General features: G+C 39.3%; 1 protein-coding gene across 3 annotated transcripts; it reads right to left on the reverse strand.

The window, feature by feature from the left end:
* Window positions 1-697: 697 nt before the first annotated feature.
* Window positions 698-17,076, reverse strand: map4l (microtubule associated protein 4 like). Of its 3 annotated transcripts, none has more exons than XM_027005848.3 (14): window positions 16,851-17,076; window positions 15,778-15,923; window positions 15,072-15,149; window positions 14,113-14,307; window positions 12,862-13,713; window positions 7,394-7,752; window positions 6,988-7,146; window positions 6,327-6,462; window positions 5,763-6,034; window positions 5,460-5,552; window positions 4,848-4,929; window positions 4,664-4,761; window positions 3,843-4,032; window positions 698-1,833 (listed from the first exon to the last, which is right to left on the reverse strand). In XM_027005848.3, exons 2-14 carry the CDS (start codon window positions 15,917-15,919, stop codon window positions 1,829-1,831), a joined length of 2,661 nt encoding a protein of 886 aa, XP_026861649.2. In that variant the 5' UTR covers window positions 15,920-15,923; window positions 16,851-17,076; the 3' UTR covers window positions 698-1,828. The 3 variants fall into 3 exon arrangements, with proteins under 3 accessions (XP_026861649.2, XP_026861648.2, XP_026861650.2); XM_027005847.3 differs by having other exon boundaries at window positions 12,862-13,716; XM_027005849.3 differs by lacking the exon at window positions 12,862-13,713 and having other exon boundaries at window positions 16,851-17,054.
* Window positions 17,077-20,182: the final 3,106 nt, after the last annotated feature.

Below are 20,182 nucleotides of genomic sequence, written 5' to 3' on the forward strand. Positions count from 1 at the left end.
TACTGCAGCTTACTTTAATTATATACATTACTACAAGTAAACAGTCCACAGAACTCTGTACTGCCATTCAAAAGTATGAGTCAGAGCTAGGACACTCCACAATAACACGATGTAGAGAAGTAAAACAAAGATGGTCAAATACTCACTGTAATATACTTTTGGCCACATTATTTAGCACTATTTAGTGATTTGTTTGATTATGCAGTAATTCCTTATAACAAATAAAGAAATCAACAAAGATTAGATAAATACCACTTGGCAAATATAATGTATTGCAACATTAAATATGATTTAATAGATTGTCCCACTTGTGCTTGGCTCTTTCAAAACCATATCCATAGAAATTAAACCATTCTGCCATTCTGAATCACAGGTACCATGGACTTTTCAGCATAACTGATGAAATACTCATTGTATATACTCATCCTAAGCTTTCAGTATTTTTCACTTCAGCATTTTGTTATAATATGTCCCACGGTATTATCTGTTTCTATTTCCTATTTCTTTTTCAGCCTTCTTCCTTCTCACAGTGCCCGTAATTAATGACTGACTGAGCCTCTCTCTTTAGGTCATTGTGCTACATTAAATGTGTTCCTGTGGGGAAGGTGTGTCCAGACAAGATCCTGCTATTAGAAAGCCCAGACACTGGTTTCAGTGAAATGTTGACATTAGAGAAAGACACCGTAATAACTCAGTCCATTGTTACAAAAATCTATTCAAACACATTACAGTGCAAATTTATACTATTCAAACATCATACAAGTGATTAATAGGGGCAGTTTGGAGGTGGAATGATGATTGTTCTATGTAAGGAAGGAAGATAGGTAAGTTGGATTAATAATATTTGTTCATTTTAGGTGGGTTAGACAGTCCCATATGAATGTATATAGGGTGTTTACTGACTGCCAAAAGGATTTAAAAAACTACAACACAACTGAGCTCAGAGGTTCCCTGTGGAACATCTACTGCTGAAAGGCAGGACAATATTTACTTACTACAATGCTGGACCAATATTGTATAGTGCTGAAATATCAAACATTGTCTTCTTAGTGGCAGTAGAAGATGCAGGGTGATTTGCGTTCTTCACTGACTGCATACACTTATCCCTGCTCAGTGGTTTCCATTCAATATTCAACCAATTAGCCTCAAATAAACATCCTGAAACCTTTATTTAAATTTTTGTCATTTCATATTGTTTAGGCATGTGAGTATTGCTAAGTAAAGCATTGCAAAATATCTTTCGAATCAGTGATCATTCTATGTTTCAAACTTCATCTCTATCACCGATGCTTCTTGGCGTTGAAGTCAGCTGATTGTCCCCCATAGTTCATCACAGAGAACTTGAAAAGCAAGTCACTCACACAGGGAACTTAGAAGCAAGTGAAGGTTTGCACATTTCTGGATGAATATATGAGGCTATCAACCAACTTTAAACATCCGGACAATTCAACTTGGAAACCAAGCTTGGTCTGTCTGAAATGAGACCACCAAACTTTCAAAGCTTTGCCTTGAGAGCCAGTCTGTGTGCATCTGAGGAAACAGAGAAGATGTGACCAGAGGAAAAGTGCTACTGACAATGCTGACATAAAGGTAAGTTATAAAGGGTCAGCTTGGGTGCTGCTAGTTTACTGGTTTGAGCCTATTCTCTTTTGACTAGATGCTACAGGCTAGACTGAGACGAGGTGGGTGCAGACCCCAGAGAAACACCCTGAGAGGTGCTGCAATGCGGGTGGGAGGTGGCTGCCACTCAGGGGGAGACCAGGAGATGATATTGGTGCCACGGCGCGGGCAAGCTTAGGCAGCCTCTTGGAAGCTCAGCTTGTACGAATCAATCTAGAACAGAAAACAGAGAGCTCTGGTAGTTACCAAACAAGGGAATATTATAGGGTGGCGAGGCGGCAGGTTGTTATGTTCCTGGTGTGTTTCCTCATAGATACCCATACTATTGGCCACCTCAAAACAAAACATCGGCAATCTAAGATAACTGTAAATAAAGGGAAGCACTTTACTAGCTCCAATTGATTTTTTTTCGGGAGCGATACGAATGTAGATTAGTATCGAAGACTCCAAGACTTCATGAGAGAACAATTTTTTTCAATAATAATGTTTTGTTTCCTTTGTCATTAGCACTGCTAGAATGATCGTTGTCCCCCAGTATCGGACACCTCACTTCCGAGGTGATGTGGGCACGCAATGGTTTACAATAGTTTACAATGAGATTAAGTTTGTCCTCAGTGGGGCACCCTTACTGTATATGCACAACACCATGGTGGCAATCTTTTCACCTCAGAGCAAAGAAACCTAGCCAGTAAGATAAATTAACACACCCATATACTGCACCTAGGCTTTTCAGAACCAGGGACAACCTTAGAATTTCTTTGCAGACCAGTGTATGTTTTGAACATCCTTAAGTAATTGCTCAAATTCACACTGCATATTGCATATGCATGAGTTGTATTGCTATCAGGATTAGACGAGTAATAGACTTATTTTAGCTTGTAATGACATAAAGAAATCTTGTGACTTGAGGAATTCACCAATTTTATTTCCTGCTTGCTTTAGATGAATCATGACTTTTGTAAGTGCTGAACAAATGCACTAAATCATGCACTTTATATGATACATAGCTTTAATTGCCCCTTAATGATCAATGGTCCTATGGGGTTTTGTCAGGCTTTTGAGAATAGTGGGTTTGGAGCTTTAGGAGCTATTAGTTAGCATTTAATAAACAAAATTGTCAACTTTCATTAAATTGATGTTTTCACTTGACTCAATTCTTGCAAAAATCATACAAAACAAGCTAATCCAAATGGATTTGAAATGCAAACATTTGGAACCATTTTCTGGCATGAAAAATTATAGCACAAGTTGGGGAAACTACTAAAATGTTTGCTACTTGATGTACTTGCTTTGTTGAGGTTTATACTACTTGATTCCTGGCCATCACTACAGGCATCATCACATAAGTGCTCACTCTAAATGCACAAAATTATTTGTAGGGCTTTATGTTAGAAATTCTCAGGGGGCAAGAATTGTGAATGCACTAGTCAAGAACAAATAACATCTGTTTTGGTTAATATAATAATTTTACACTTTCCACATGTTTCTAAAACTGCAATACATAGACTAGAATTCCATTTACTCATAATTGGGATTTAATAAAACACTTGTCCGTGTGAAGATACTACCACTGTTCCAATATATGTATATATTGGATATAAAGTCAAAGTGTCATTTACAGAAGGCTTTGAAAAGCCTTCTGTAAATGACACTTTGACTTTCCAGGACTGGAATGCTTCTGAGGCTTTTAGGTTCTTTCCTCTTAGCAAGCATCACAGATCATGTTCAGTAAGGTCTACAAACCATATCCTGATGGATGGGGAACCTTGATAGATCAGGAAAGACATTAAAATGCATAGAATTATGGCTCTTCATGACTGAATTAACATGCCAAGATTACTGTTAAAGGAGTATAAGATAAAACATAGGAAATAAAGAAAATACACAAGTGGGGACAGGAAAATTAAAAAATTGAATTGAACAAACAAACAAACAAACAAGATATAGAAAAAATGTTTAAAATGTTCAGTTGAACTTGTCCCTGAATTAGATAATGGATAAACAGACATAGAACAGGATTTCTCAAGACCAGATGGGCCAACCTCCTTTTTGCTCCAAGCCTGCCCACAGTACAGCTATAACAGATATTCAGTGCGCTTGACTGCTTGTTTCAGACAGGTTGGGATCTTGGATAGAGCAAATTATGAACCGTCTGGTGGGTCCTAAGGATTGGGTTGAGAAACAATGCATAGAATAGCGAAGGTCATTAACAATGCCCTTACTTGTCCCAGAGATGCACTTGTCCAGGCCCTCGGAGTTCCATAGCCCTACTCCCCCATAGTGAATAGACAGGGGAGGAGAAGGGCCCTCCTTTAACCCATTCTCCTTTGACCCATGGTTGGCCCCATGAAAGGTTGTGGTGACAGCAGCAACAGGTGGACTTCTCTCATGCATCTGCTTATCCTCTGCAGTCTGGAAACAAGAGTACAAGAGAAGACTTGGATTATTTAAAAAGAGTACTGAAATTGTCTATGAATGTCAGTGAATGACTTATGTGAAAGGAGTCCCCCCAACAGCAGCATACAACAACAACAGTTGACACATAAGAATATGAATCTTTTCTTCCTGTGAAAACCTTGTATTATTGTATGAAGAAGGCCGGGAAGGCCAGACTTTCACATATCTTTGGATAGGGTATTCATAAAATACAGTAGAACATGTACATATGAAAATAAAACTCACAATGATCACAATTATTACACAAATTGTCAAAGTTTGCATTGGTAACAGTTTCTTAATTCGTTCATCAAGTATGAGCACGACCCAATCCTATCTGCAGGTCCACTGCAGATTGTGAGCAATACTAAGGATTATTCATGTTTTCGCAAATTGATCCATGTTTACCTTGTCAGTGTTAATGACAGCTGAAGTGGTTAAATGGAATTGTTACAGAAGTTGTTAGCCTTGAGTATGTCATTTACTTTCTTACTGGCTTATGAGCTTTGTAAGTTTGCATTGTCAAAGGTGATTAAAGTTTAGAAACTTTCACACTAAAATGAAATTTTTAAGAAAAGTGATGAGCAGGAAGCAGAATCTTCATTACCTTCATGTGGTCACCTTGCCCATCCCCCACACTATCTGGAGATCCTGGTTTGTCCTTGGAGTTCATCTCATCAGACACAGTCTTTACATCACCACCACCTGTCATAGATCAAGAGTTATTAGTAGAAAATGTACTAACACTAGAGTTATTCAGAATGGTCAGCGCAAGGACTGTGATCCCTTACTTGGCTTATGCTTGATATTGTCCTTGGAGCCACACTTGGAGGTCACCTTACTCACATCAACCTTTTTGTTCAGAATCTGGACCTGAAAATCATAACATTCCATTCACAAAGGGTCAACCTTCTAAAGAGCTCCTAGAGTCATTCAGCATTAAGAGGAAACGAAGGAAAAATGCAGAAACTGTGCAGTTAAATTCAATTGTAGTTCTGTGTGCCACATCATAATATGAATATTATGGAACATTTTTATATACCACCAGCACTCTTTACAGCTTTACTGACCCTTACTATTTTATGGCTAGATGGTGATCCTGACAACAATATTTGTGATGTGACTATGGTTTCTCAGTACCTGGGATTGTAGTCAAAATTAGTGGGAAACACTATACATTAAAATCTGTAATAAAAGACCTTCCAAAAACCCAAAATGTGAAAGAAGCTACACAGCAGTGAAAATAGTAGAAAAGGTTTCAGATTTAGTATTTTTGATTCTTATTCTTTAGGTAAAAAATATTGCTGGATTACCTGGGTTCTTGTTTTGCCACATATGATCTTATAATGGGACTGAAAGAGTTATGAGATTATCCCCACAATACTGAGCCAATGGCCACTTACATTCCCTCCTCCTGGAGTATGCTTGATGTTGTCCTTGGAGCCACAGCGGGAAGTGACATGGCTAAAGTCCAGCTTTTTGTGGACAATCTGCACCTACACATAGCACATAGGCATGGGGGTCATAGGGCAAGTAAATTTGATAAAATTCAGAACAAATTGTTTCAAATATCCAGCATTTTTCATACATTTAATGATTTTGTTTATACCTAACCAGAAATTCACATTACATGCTGCTGATCAAAAGCCTGAAACGTCTTTAGCAGTCAAATAACAGTCAAATAACTATTCCCCTCATCACCATACCTTGCCTCCACCAGGCTGGTACTTCATGTTGTCTGTGGAGCCGATCTTGGACGAGATGTTCTTTAGGTCGGGCATGGGTGTGCTGCCCAGTCGGGTGTTGCGGGGGGGTCGAGGTACAGGGGGCTTCCTAGGCAGTGGGACCTGCTTGGGGACAGGTGGCTTGGTGATGCGAGAGTGCCGAGGGGTTGGAGTGCCGTTCCTGGCTGGGGTGGCTGGTGTACTGGCTGCATTTGTGGAGGAGGAGGTAGGGGTCCTCCTCTGTGAGGTCTTAACTTTGAGGGGAGTGAGAAAAGGACATGCGGTTAATTACAGAGATAGATCTTTTGGCAGATTGAATTTACAGAACACCAGAAATAAAGGCAGTGAAAGAACTCTGTACTGCAGATCCAGTTATGCATGTACAAGGCCTCAGAAGTATAGAATTCTTCCTATAAATGTCTATAAAATCATTAACAGCCAAACATATATGAATGTTGCTATTCTTCATTTAAATCCCATTTATCATCATTTATTTCTACCATATGTAAAACCATAAGTAATGACTGAGAGAATGATGACACTAACGAGAGGAGATATAGGCAGGCTTGGTGCTGTTCTTGGTTCTGTAGCTGCGCTTTGGAGCTCCTGTGCCAGGAGCAGGTGCCCCATTAGCCCTCGGCACCGGAGGCTTCCGCTGTGCTGGGGCTTCTTTCTGTGAAGTCTGAGGGAAAAGAGTAGCAAAACATGTGAGGGAGGTTTGATAAAGCAGCCTGGATGCAGCGGAATAGGGATTTAGCAGCCAGACTGGAGAAAGTGGACAGGAAGAGACAAAAGACAATACAAATAAAAATAAAAATAAAAATAAAAAGCTATCTGGGCAAAGAGCATGAAACAGACCTGAATCAGAAAATGGTTTAGGAAAATGTAAGTCATACAGAAAGTGGAGTGAATACAAAGTCTGGGCTCTTACACTGGAATGAAGTTTACTTTAATTATCAGTCTATTACAATTACCAATGCATACATTCAGCATAATAATTTGCCCTCTCGTAGTCTAATGCCATTCTCTCAATAACTGTTGAACAGCAAGTTAACTCAGGTAATTTTCAGTACATTCCATTGTTTTCACTGCCATTTACAATGAGTATTTTTTAAGAGTGTGTGAGTGGACCCTTTGTACATTCTACTTGACAGTCCTCATCATAGCCAAGTAAGCACAAATGCTCTGGCAAAAAAAGCTTACTTACCAAAGCTGCTTGGGCAGAAATGCCAGAAGGTTTCTTGGTGCCAGTGGCAGGTGTTGTCTTGGGCACAGAGCCTTTCTTACTGGTGGAATTGGACATGGTGGCACCAGAATTTCCTCTAGGGGTCTGTGAGTTGGGTCCTGCTGAATTTTGTTTGTTTGGCTGCATAAGATTACATAACAAATCCAAATGAAATCAGACAGAAGACAAGAAGAGTCTGTTATTAAATCATGTAAGAGTTTGTATTAAATCATGGAAGGAAATGTTTGGCTGCTTTGGCCATTTATGTAACAATCAGAGCAAAAACATGAAAGTATGGGCACACTCACATGCTTGCTCTGTGGAATAGTGCAATAAGAACTATAGCAGATGCATGGCTATTTTTACCCGCCTGTCCCCCTAAGCCTACCTTAACTTTGTCCTCAGGGTTGATCAGCTCTTTACTTCCATTAGCTGAAGTATGTTTGATAGTCCCTTTTCCAGCCTTCACATTCTTTTCATTTTTGATAGCCTTGTCTACTTTTTCACTGCTGTTCTTCTTCTCCTTGTTTGACTTGTCAACCCTGTCCTCTTTTTCAGCTTTCCCGTTATTCTTAATTTTATTGTTCTGTTTCTCAGCCTCTTGGATTTTGTTTAGAATGTCCGTTTCCTTTATATCAGTCTTCTCTATCTTTTCAGGCTTGTCTTCTTTCTGAAATGTGTTCATATTGTCCACATTAGGAGTGTCTGTCTTCTCTTTCTCTTCTTGGGCAGTTTGGTCTTCTTTCACTATAAAAAATAAAGGGATCTCTTTTATGAAATGTAGCCAGAATATATTTGCATCCAAACCCATTGAATGAGAGATTTGTATCCAATCTTTCTTTGACCATGGCACACACATGCACCTTGACACTTTTTAAGAAATTTTTTTTTCTGTAATATCCAAGTGTAAATTTTAGGTATTTTAATAAGAGCAGGAAATATATCTTCAGAGAGTGTGACCAATTCTTAAAAACACTCCAGGAAAAAAAGTTGAAATTTTAACTTAATGCATACCCCTTGAATTCATTGCATTTAAGCCTTTTTTAAATGTATGATTCTCAGCCCATTATTATTTGAGTATTTACATCCCTGTAGTAAATATGGGTGTTTTAACACTGCCAAGGACATTATGGTTATGTTTATTAAAAGGGCTACACCCAAAACAAAGAGGGAAAGATATGTCTTACCTGTGTTTGTCCAGGGATCATCAATCAGTGCATGTCATAAACAAAAAGTAAAAAGAAAAAAGAAATTGCATTATTAACAGCTAAATATTTTGTAATAATTATTTTGGCATTAAAAAGCCAAGGTGTCCAGTTGCCACTGAGGAAAATAAAAGATTTTAATAAATTCTCAGAATTCAGGTGTCAGAGCCATATATTTCTCTCATGTAAACAGTCGTCAACTGGAAAAGAGCTAGAACAGAAGTAGGCTATGTTTAAAACATTAGTGAACAGTGGCCCACAAAATAACACTTGCAACCCTCTTAGGAAGAAAAGCATCGCGTATCACATGATCAGACTGCTCATGTAAGCCATGCAAAGGTGAGAGACCAGTGCGCTCTGGGGGTGGTGCGAGAAGAAGAGAAGCCTGCTGTTGTCCAGAAAAGAAATGCTGAGAGAGCCCATAAACATTAGCACTCTGCTGGTTGAAGCAAGGCACAGCAATCTGTATGACAGCAATGCCAGGTAATTACATGCAGGAGGCACCAGAGAACAAAGGACAGCGAGAAACACAGAGTTTACAACAGGATGTCCAGTCACAGTAAACTGCCTAGAGAACATATTGAATGACCCTTAAGAAATGGCTTATGAACAGATGACAGTAAGTCATTTAAGCTTGGGCTACTGGAACAGAATCAAACAGTGATCTCATGCAGCACTGTGGTAGTCAGCATCATACACCATTGGGAGATCAAGGATTTCAAATTTTGTCCATTTGAAGTAGTGCAGCTTTTAAACCTCATACTAAACATTTTCCACCATCTTAAATCTATCTTAGGTGTCCCTCAGACATGAAGTGCATGTACATTTGTTGTGGTAGTTGAGATATTTAATATTTTTCTCCTTTACAGTTGTTTCTGTAGCAATGTCCATTGGCCACAAACAAAAACTATACTGCTATTCATGTGACCTCTGCTTAGAGAAGTGAAAAGTAACCTGAGTGGTTTACAGGGAGCATTAAAATCTTCTTAACAGTGACTGCTTACAAAACCTGTCATTTGTACCATGTAGGTTTGACTACTTACACATTGAGCTAATTCACTCAAATTTACTAAAAATGAAGCAATAAACAAATAAATTAATTAATAATTTGAATGGCCAACTATCACCAATTGTTTTGTCTCTTAGCTAGTGAAATATGATGTGAAATGGAAACATGCTTTTTTTCCTTCTCTAACATGACTTGATTTATTTACTTTTTCAAAAGGGATAGTTTGGTGTTGGTGGGACTTGAGCTTATCCACTGGTATTTGATGTAATATAATGTGGCGATGGTCACTGGATTTAGGATGGGTCAGTTGAGTGAGCAGAGAGGAGCAAAGCAAAGACTCCCAGAATACCAAATGTCTTTTCACAGACTTTATTTAGCTTAAATTTACTGTTTAGACTAGTTGTAAAATATATATTGTGTTACTGTCCTCATGGTGTGTGTTTCTAAATTACCTCCCCCTATTTTCCCCATTCGTTTTTGGCTTCCCTTTCCTGCTTGTTGTTGCGTGTGAGTCTTTTTAAAGATCACACTGTTTAATAAAGAGCAATTTCCTCAAGTAGAAATGGAATTCTCACGTTCTTCTTCTGCACCAATGCTACATTAGTGTCAAAAGTGGCATGTGATCACCAAGCTAGAAGAAATCATGCAGCGCATCAATGAAATTTTAAGTGGATGGTGAAAAAGTCATAGTCCAGAGGGGAACTGAGTGAAATGCATGCCACTGCCTGATGGGAAAAGCAGCAAGGACAGCAGTGCGACGAGGCACAGCAGGGGCTGTTCAGTGAGGGATAAGCCAGAACCAGACAGGACTACCATCAGTGTCGATGCCACAGCTAGGAAGATTGGCTACCACCACAGATTGTTAGTTGACTGCAGCATAGAAGGGAAACAGTTCATTGCCATCATTCACACTAGTTCATTGTTGTTTCTGCTATGAGAAGGCATTCTCCAAGAATGGCACACCTGATGATTGGAAAACTAAGACTGTCCAACTCAAGTCCATCACCAACATCCGAGTGGACATGAGACGGAGGAAGAGATTTCTGGAGGTGGGGGCTCTGAGATGGGTGCCCAATTTCTGGCTCATTCCTATACAGGATGCATGCATACGTGGCTTGGACTTCCTTTCAGCAGCCAGGACTTTGTTTGACCTCAGGATGGAAAGGCCAGACTTAAAGATGCATATGAAGCTGTTTGTGGCAGATAGATGTCAAGTGCAGGTAGAGTCAGGGATTCCTGGTGGTGTCGCCTTTGCTTTTGTGAAACTGCTGGCTTTGGAGGAGCTGAACATGCAGCATTAGGGCCGGTTGGTGGACCTGAGGTGGCAGGCCTGGTGTCAGGCCTAAGGCACCACAGCTTGTAGCAAGTGAAGCTGCTAGTACTGGAGGAGCTGAATATGCAACATGTGCCAGATGATGGTTCCCTGAGGGTTATGAGCAGCACACACAAGGGGTAGTCTTGTCAGCATCATCAATGCAAAGGCTCTTGTAGGAGCTTTAGCTGCAGAAATAGTGGCTGTGGGCCATTTTTTGGCAATAGAAAAAGACTGTACATGGACTGTGCAGAACAGCAACAACACCAGCTATGCTGTGCCAATTCAGCTCCATCCCCACTGGATCCCATTGGCTAAAAAAGAAATCGTGGCATCAAAGCGTGGCCCAACTTTGATGGCACACTTGCAAGCCTAAAGCCTGTATTTTAGGCTGTCAAGTCTGCAAATCTCCAGCTGAATCCGAAAAATTGCAAACTCCTTTAGCTGTGTGTGAGCTTCCTGGGACATATTGTGATTGGAGCCATAGTGGAAACAGACCCAGAAAAGGTGAATACAGTGTAGCTATGGCCCATATCATCGAATGATGGTGAGCTGTAGAGCTTCCTGAGTTTGGCTTCATACTACTAGTGTGTTCTACTCTCCATACTCGGCTATATGAGTCACATGTTGGTGATTCCTGCACCAGCTTGCCAGGAATCACAAGGGCAACACCAAGGACAGCCACTCTTGACAAAGATGTGTGTGGTTATACAACCCCACACCAGGAAGCGACATTGCTCCAAGCTTCAGTCACTGTGGGAGGATGGATAAGGTGGTGTATTGAGTCCAGGTGGGGCATCAGACTATGGTGGTCCATAGGTACCATCTCACTCCACACTGGCCCATGAGAGAGGGACTGTGTTTGGCCAGGAGGCCGAACAGGCTGAACAGGCTGCGGCAACAGCCTCACAGCACTTCAGCAGGCCAGGACAGTGGGCAGGCAGAGACTTCAGTGGTAGAGTGGCCAGAGTGTGAGCAGTGCATGCCATGCTTCAAGAATTTGTTTGGTCACTGGATCTGTGGCAAACCAGTTGAGTGAGCAGACAGGTGTACTGCGAGGTTTCCCAGAATGCTGTGCACCTCTGAGGACTTTATTTTCTTACATTTACTGTTTAGAGTATTTGTAAAATAATTGAACTGCTTGTATGTTTGGTTCAGTTGAATAATGTCTCCTTATGTGACACTGCTGAACACAGGAGCAAGACGCAAGTGATGGAGGTAATGGCAGCATTTTATTAAAAAAAACAAAACAACGCTTACGGAAGTGTAAGAGCAGTTCAATTGGCAAAGAATTGAGTGGGGCTCAATAGACGTGTGAACAATTCAGGATCAAAAAATGTGGAAGAGTGCTAAGTTTCAGGCTCTGCAAGCTGAATGCGAACCTGTTGGGGTTAAACAGGAGCAGAGTAATAGGGAACAGATGATGGCAATTAATAAATTGGTGATCCCGAATGAAGAAGACATTCCAAAGTGTGATTGGTGCTGATGTGAATGAATTCCTGAGTGGATTCCTTAGTTGCATCCTCCCATTTTCCCATTTACTGTAGTTTTCAATTCCCCTTTTCTACTTGCTGCTATGTGTGTCTTTTTAAAGACCTCACTGTTTAATAAAAAGCAATTTCCTTGAGCAGAAAAGGTATACAGTGGTTCTTTTCCTATGCTGTTGATACAATAATATTATTGGTTAATAGAAAACCATTATAGAATGAAAAATTTGTGATGTAGCCAAAAATCATACAGTGTTTTAGAGCACAGCTTATTTTGATGGAAGGTTAAGGAAAAAACTCAAATTTTGCTTTTCAAATTATGATAATGAATCATAAATCATATTACTAGTAACATAAACCAAGGTAAAAAGGTCAATTTTGATATAAACTGCAGCATATGAAGAAAAAAAAAGAAGGTGCCTGATGTGCGAATGATGTTTGTATCAACTCTAAATTAATAAAAATGTAATGACATGTTTGCAGTACACTTAATATGAAGGACTCCAGCCTGAACAATGCCTGAATGCCTGAACAGTAAGTTAACACTACTGCAAGTGAACAAAGTATGACCTCCCAATAATACAAATTTTTAACAAAGAATGACTCAGTGATACATGAGAAATTTTTGACTGCTCTTAGCAAGAACTGCAGCGAGTCAGGTTCTGATGCCCCATCATCGGAGTTTAAAATCACTTTCATGGATAAGATGTTCTACAGTAAGTTACTGTGACCTAAAATTGGTATATTATTATAAGCTATAGACATAGTTAAGCAGGGAAAGGCCCACTTCACTGAGCAATGCATTAAGGAAATCATCTCCATATATTCTTCATTATCACCAACCTTTCAGTTGGGGGGACTTTGTCAGCAGTGCCTCCTGGTGCTTTGTAAGTGAAGTGGGGGAAACTGGATCTGCAGCATTTTTGCCTACTACAATGTTATGTGTGAATGGACGAGAGGGGCCACTCACAGCTTGAAAGTTCTGGAAGATTGTTGTGTCTGGAATGCTGGCCTGAAAGTTAGGAGTTGGATGTGCAGGAGCTGCGAGGACAGAGGTGAGTTCAGGGGATGTATGTGAGGAGACAGCTACCACTGGGCTGCTCTGAGATGGTTCAGGGATGTTGGACAACGATGTGGCATTTCCCTGACTTGCTGCTGCCGGCGTGACTGAGTGAAGTGTGGTTTTGAGAAGTACAGTATCCGGTGTTAAAGAAGATGCACTGTCTTGCTCAGCACTAATGGTAGAAGAGGCTTCGATTTCATACATATCAGGGGTGGAAATGTTCATATCTTTGACCATTGCTGGACTTGAGTCAGGTGGAGGAGAGGGACTACTGGTATTTGGCAGGGTGGACCACTCCTCAGGGAGCTTTTTTCTGCTTTTATTTTTCCTGGCTTGGATCCGTCCTCCACCCCACTCTCGAATCTCACTTTTCCAGCTCTCCCCCTGACTAGGGAGAGAAGAGCCTCCCTGGCTGGAGCTTCTCACTGGGGTTTTCTCAGGAGATCGGAGGCTTTCCAAGAGACCACAGACCTCTTCCCTGCTTTCATATTCTGTGTCTCCCTCTGATGTTGCATGTCGATCCTGCAATCCTTGGAAACCCAAAGGCCCAGAGGGACTCTGCTCTGCTTTGCTGGGGGAATGGGACAACTCTGTGGACAGCGTGTCCTCACCTGGCCAAGGGTATCCCCTTACTTCTTGGTGTACAAAGAGGAAGAGCAAGTGTCATTTTCTACCATGCCAATCATTTGTGAACAAAGGTAATCAAAAATGCACCACAATACAATATGACAGGTATTCCAAAAGCTGGATCTGGGGATGTATCCACCATGATCTCTTGCATCTCAAAGAGCCAACATGAAATGGCAGAGCTGCAGACCAAGCTACCCTAAATGAGGGAGAGAGGCTTAAGCTTTAATTCTGAAATGAAATACTAACTGCAAATGTCACTTAATAATTGTACACACCCCCAGCCTTTTTTTCCCCAAGAGCACCATGACCATTGGTTAAATTCCAGAAAATGAAAATCATTAGTTAAAATATGTCTTTCTTACCTGTGTTAGTGAGGTACTTTAAGTAGAGTTCGTTTTTACCTGCAGAGTTGTCCAAGGAGTTATAAGGGCTTCTGTCAGAGGGTTTACTGGGTGCCTGGAATTGTTTGGGAGGTTCCATAGCATACAGAGTAGATGCCTTCTGAGGTTCCACCAAGTTGGGATGTTTAGAGGACTGGAAAGGGGCCACACCCATGGTGACATCAGCACTCACATTCATTCCTGGTTGGGAGAACCCTATATAGCATAACAGCAGAAATGTACTGCATGAAAATGACTGACCTTAACATGAGAAAACATACTTGTAATTGAAGCCTCAAATTCCAGTTGATGCAAATTACCAGGATACATAAAACCACTGCTTTGCAATTAGCCCTCCATCCTGAAGTATATTGATCTTTTTCAGAGAAAATTACAGCCACATAGGGCATGATGCAAAACCAAGATTTATATGGTAACTGCCTTCCAACCCACCCCCAGTATAACTGATAGATTACAGTCTGATCGATTAAGCTTTTGTTGCAACTTGGAAAGCATCTCTACTATTCCTCATTTGGAAATAATCAATGAACCAATTACTGAGTTGACTGAATGATTTTGACATACAAACGACAGACTAAAATTCATTTAAAAAAATATTCATTATCATTAGGAATTCAGTGTGATGCTTAGCTGACATTGTTTGCTACAGGGGACTATTTGCAGGACTATACTCTACCATACTGTATCTGTTGTATTGTTGTGAGTAAATCACTTAACAACAAATAAAGACCTAATAATGGCAGAAGTAAGGGTTTTATGAACTGGATTCTTCATTTAAAGGGCTACAATAACCAGTCAGATACAACAATATTGAAAAATACACAATAGTACTATACTATTGTATAAAAGGTTTATTGGAATAATTTGCTGCCAGTTAAGCCACACACTTTTGTAGTAGTAATTTAGAAAAGATTACATATTGTTGCCCTTTATGTTGAGGGTGCTGCAGCTGGCCTTACCTGAAAGGCTTGGGTTGCAGGTTTGTTTTTCAGGTCCACTGGGGCACTGGCCCCCAGTTTGGTTTCCAGAAATGAACCCTGGTAAGGCACAAAAGAGCTAACATACATTTTGGAGAACATAACATGATATCTGCTCACTGAACTTAGTTACTTTGTTAAAGGTATAATTAAAATATATCAGGTTTCATACCTATGGCAGCATTAATACATGTGTATTGATTATTATTAATTGTAGAGACTGTTCTTTTGAATGTAAGTGGATTTTAGTTGACCTCTTCATCAATATGCCAACATGTATTTTTTATTAGTACATATTAGCTGTATATACAGCTTGTTTGCTAGCACAGCATGCCATTATATCATAAGTTTACCAAGCATTGCTCCTGATTCAGAAGCACACAGTAAAAAAGTATGCAAAATGTTGTGATGGCACACTCCTAAATGGAGTGGAAATTATTCTTAAGAAAAGTTTGCTCGATTTTCAAACATTAATAAAACATTTTCCTATCATGAACAATAATGCACAGCACAGAGTAAACAAAACATACAGTCATGCAATGTAAGTCTGTGATTTTCCCCTCAACAAAAGGGAGATTTAAATGTGTGCTTCTAAGGATTCATCTTACAAATGATGAGAAACTGATTTTAAGTATGTGTTGAAAAATAGTGAAGCAGTCTGTCAAAAACAAAAGGGGGAGTTACTCACCTTCCCTCTTGCCATCCATGTTATCCACAGTGTCACCAACTTTGCTGGTAAAGCTTCTTGCCTCTGGGCCAGCCAAGAAGTCTTTCTTCAGCAAGCTGTCTTGAACTGACTTAGGAGCACCATCACGTAAACTAAAATCCATTCTCCTGAAGTAGGGGAAATCAAACAGACAACATCTGACCAAAGAAATTAAAGCAAGGCAGATAGCTTTTGAATTAAACATCCTTTTCCAGATAGTACAATACAAACGTACAGTCAAAGTTTATACTCTTTCTAACATGATAGCATTGCATTACACAAAAAAGAAAGGCTCCAGACATATGTCATAAGCAGCTTTAAGAAATATGGGCACATGTATAGTAAATGACAAATCACGGATCCAGTTTTTAAAAATTATTTTAGAAAAAAAATAGAACTATTAGGTATGATTGTATTGTTGCATTATTTATTTATTTTTTATTTTTTTGGAGGGGGGGGGTAGATTCGCTTTTCAATGTCAGACGAGGTTGTTCATGCTGTCTCGTCGTCTTTTCTGGCGCAGTTTCTAGCTCTGACGTCACACACAGCGCTCTTCTCGCTCCTGCGCTCTGACTAGATGATGACTGGCGCAGCACACAGGCCTAATGTCAAGGTACCGCTTTGATGCAAAACTCACATGGCGTTGGAGGGTTGCTGCGGACACCTGTCCCAAACATCTGCGATAATCTGCGACATTGCTGATCCAAAAAAATCTATCTTTGCCATTCCATATTTCATTCAGTTAATAGGAGAAAACGAATGTGCGACATTTATAATCATTAACCTGTCTTTAAAATAATAACACATTCATACGAACAACAGTTCTCCTTCTAAGAATGCATTCAGTCAATAAATGCCGGATCTGTCAAAGGATAACGTCCGCGCACTCGTTAACGGATAGCATTTATTTTTATATGCTTGCAATCAACGCGCCCAATTACTTGCTTTTTTTCAGTCTATCACGATTTACCATGTCTTAACGTCGATTATTTACTACTATCTGGTTCATTTCCACTGACAGATAGTTATAATGATAGCTTTAAAGGCCCACTCACCGCTATTGGATTCTTTAGGTGTAATAAATGGTTATTATTCCTGCTCAGGTCCACCTTCGCTTACAGTGCGTCTGTGTGACAGCAGACACAAACACACACCGCCCCTTACATCGCTCAACCAATCACAGCTGGGAAATATGGCCGGCTACTCTGATCTACTTGTCGTATTATTCAGGCAGCATGGACATATCTTCTGAGCTTCAGATATACTTTTAACACGTATTTGTTTTGTGAACGATAGCCAAAGAGCACAATTATATATACCTATGTCCATTTTAGTTAAAAGGTAGCGACGGTAGCGAACGAACAACATGTCTTGACATGGTGTGAAAGAGCAGTTGGTGGCTTACAAAACTGTTTTCTGCTTTATTTTGGAGGCAAGGAGGCGTGGTGTGTGCTATGCTTGGCTGTTTAGGGAGCCTATTAGTCAGCGAGACAACATACACAAGGCGGAGCATCGAATTATTTGCTGTTGTAAGCTGTTCTATGGTATTCATAATGCTGGAACATTCCTCAAAATGAATAAATTTGAGTTGTGTTAAAAATAAAACCGCGTACGTTTAGTGCCAGGGCTGAAAATACCTTTTTTTGTAGCAAAAGATCTTAGTCAGGTAAATGTATCAGAAAATGTTATCGTCTTATTGCAAAGATATTTTAGACTTATAATGTAGTTTGTCTATGTCAACATAGTACATTTATAAAAACCACGAAAGACTTGGACGTTGAAGTACATGGTTCAAAATTAATGTAAAAACAAGCATAAGCATAACAATGACATGGGACAATTTCCTGGTTAAGCAAGCAAACCAGATTGCAACTTCCTTTGTGACATTATATCATCAGGTTTTGTCAGGATTATCAGATTATGGTTTGCTTTGTGATTTGAATCATTGGATGAAGTGAATTGCAATGTATGTTTTAAGTATGCAGAGTATTTCATGTGTCAGAGAAATGTCATTGCTGAGAAAACCCCCCCAAATATATCGATATTAAATCCCTCATATGCCAGGAAATCATCTGTGTGAAATTAGTAATGCAGGACACAAATAGCTGAGTGGACTAAAAATGTAGGTATTTGTGCTCCTTCTATCAAAAACCCACTACTTAACTGTATTAACCGGTTGTCAAAAAGATGTCTATATACAAACATTTAAATAGCAGAGACCAAGTGTATCAAGACTAACATGTAGCTGTCATCTAGTCTTCTATACTGTGCCCTTCAGTAGAGGTTTAGCAATAGTTACCCCCCCATCCGGAATTGTACTTGGTATTTTTGAATAGCAATATTTGTTTTACTTGTGCATCTTTTGAATAAATATTTCTGCTTTTTTATTCCACTATGTGAACTCTATCCAGTTATAGGTTTTTTCTTTGTTCTAGAAAATAATCTATGATTGCATATTAATTTCATATAACATCTTTTCTAATGATTCACCTCACAGTTTATAATTAACAGCCTCTCAATAACTGATTTAAATTCAGGAAGAGCGTGCTATAAGAAAATAATTACTGCAACCACATCACTGATGAGCATGGAATAATGTAGTTGTACAGGAGCTGGACAAAGTAAGGGAAACAAAAGGGAACAGTTCTTTCAGTATAGAACGTCTATGGCGCAGTAAAATGGCCTTGTATTCAATTATTTCACTATGCAGAGCAATCTCTAGACCTATTAACCACCATATTTTTCAGGGTGGCTGACAGTATTCTTTCCCCAAATGTAAACACACCAACATGTAGTAAAAACGGTGAAAGATAGCACATCTTTCATTACTTCTCTTTTCATTGTTCATTGGTGCAGGTTTTCTAGACTTCCCATCTTGCTATAATCTCCAGCTTTATGATGTTCAGAACATTTTAAAGTTGGTGGTCTCTTTTGAGGCAAAGTTTTGTGGTGTTTAGCAGTTCTCCTGTTAAGTGGCCATCAAAGTTTTGCCATGTATCTCTATCAGTGCACGTAGACTTGCTTGCATTCTTCCATTTTAACCATGTAGTTTGTGTATGGCATATGCTGCCATGCCCCCCTTGACATTATAAATCATTCTGTAGATTTTTAACAGGAATTGAATTTAATATGACTCCCCAGTGTTGCTGCATTTATAATTGTGATTTTGTTATATTTAAAATTAAAATCCTTTTTCATGTGGCATTTCTGATACTCTGTCTGCACAGAAACATAAATAAATATCCATATTCAAATTCAGATATCTACTATACATTATACTTGTTCATTTAAGTATACTCTTACAATCTGCGCTTATACTTTGGAACCTTCTACAAACAAACAAACAAAAAATATTTATGTATTGGTGTGGTATTATAAGCTTTTTATTCTGGAGGAGAATGACTGCTCTTGTGTGGGTGTAATTCATAAAGGCCTTTTCTCTACATCTGTGTGAATGGTTGGATCAGATGCACTTCACTAATTTTTCCACTTTTTTAGTAAAGTATGATTGCGAGCACCTCTGTCAAATAGATTTTGATTTCTATGATAAGATTTCACAACTTCTAGGTAGTAAAATGGCTCCTAATTCCACCCATGTCAACCTGAAATACAACAGGGGCAGCACTGGCATCTGCCAGGTTTGGTTTAAGTTCAGATGCAGAATAAAACTGAACATGCTTCTTTGCAGGAGGAATCTGTTGATGTTTAGACTCATTTATGACTAGATTCATGTGTATAATCTAAAGCAAACCTACTGATATTTCTTTCTTTTTCTTCTAGAGGAGAATGACTGCTCTTGTGGGGGTGTAATTCATAAAGGCCTTTTCGCTACATCTGTGTGAATTTGAATTCTATAATTAGATTTCACAACTCTTAAATAGTAAAATGGCTCCTAATTCCACCCATGTCAAACCTGAACTACAACAGGGTCAGCACTGGCATCTGCCATTTTCTACCATGAGTCTACCTCCTCCAGAGAACCTAGATAGTTTAGCCTAGTATTCTGAACCAGTTGTTTTTTTTAGCTGTGTTGTTCTTCTGACCTGAAATTCTTGCTCTCAAGTCTTATTAACTTCTCTGTAGATTTTATTAATAAAATGGTGGGACTGTAAAAGTAGCCATATCTTTCCACATTTTTCAGTGAATCTGTATGGGTTTAACTGTTTAATTTTGATAAAAGGCTTGCCCATTTAAGTTTCCCTAGACAAAGCAAAAACCTACATCACATGGTGATTTCCCACTGTAGTTAATTTGAGGTATTTTGCTAGAGACCATTGTGCTTTTTACTACCTGAGTTAGACTCAAAGGAACATTTACTGCTCTTTGAGTGACCATATTGCTCTGCTTATGCCCATTCTCAGACCAGAAACATATGACATACAGTAAT

Source organism: Electrophorus electricus, chromosome 17 (assembly GCF_041902795.1).
Source record: "Electrophorus electricus isolate QZ-2024a chromosome 17, ASM4190279v1, whole genome shotgun sequence".
Lineage (NCBI taxonomy): Eukaryota > Metazoa > Chordata > Actinopteri > Gymnotiformes > Gymnotidae > Electrophorus > Electrophorus electricus.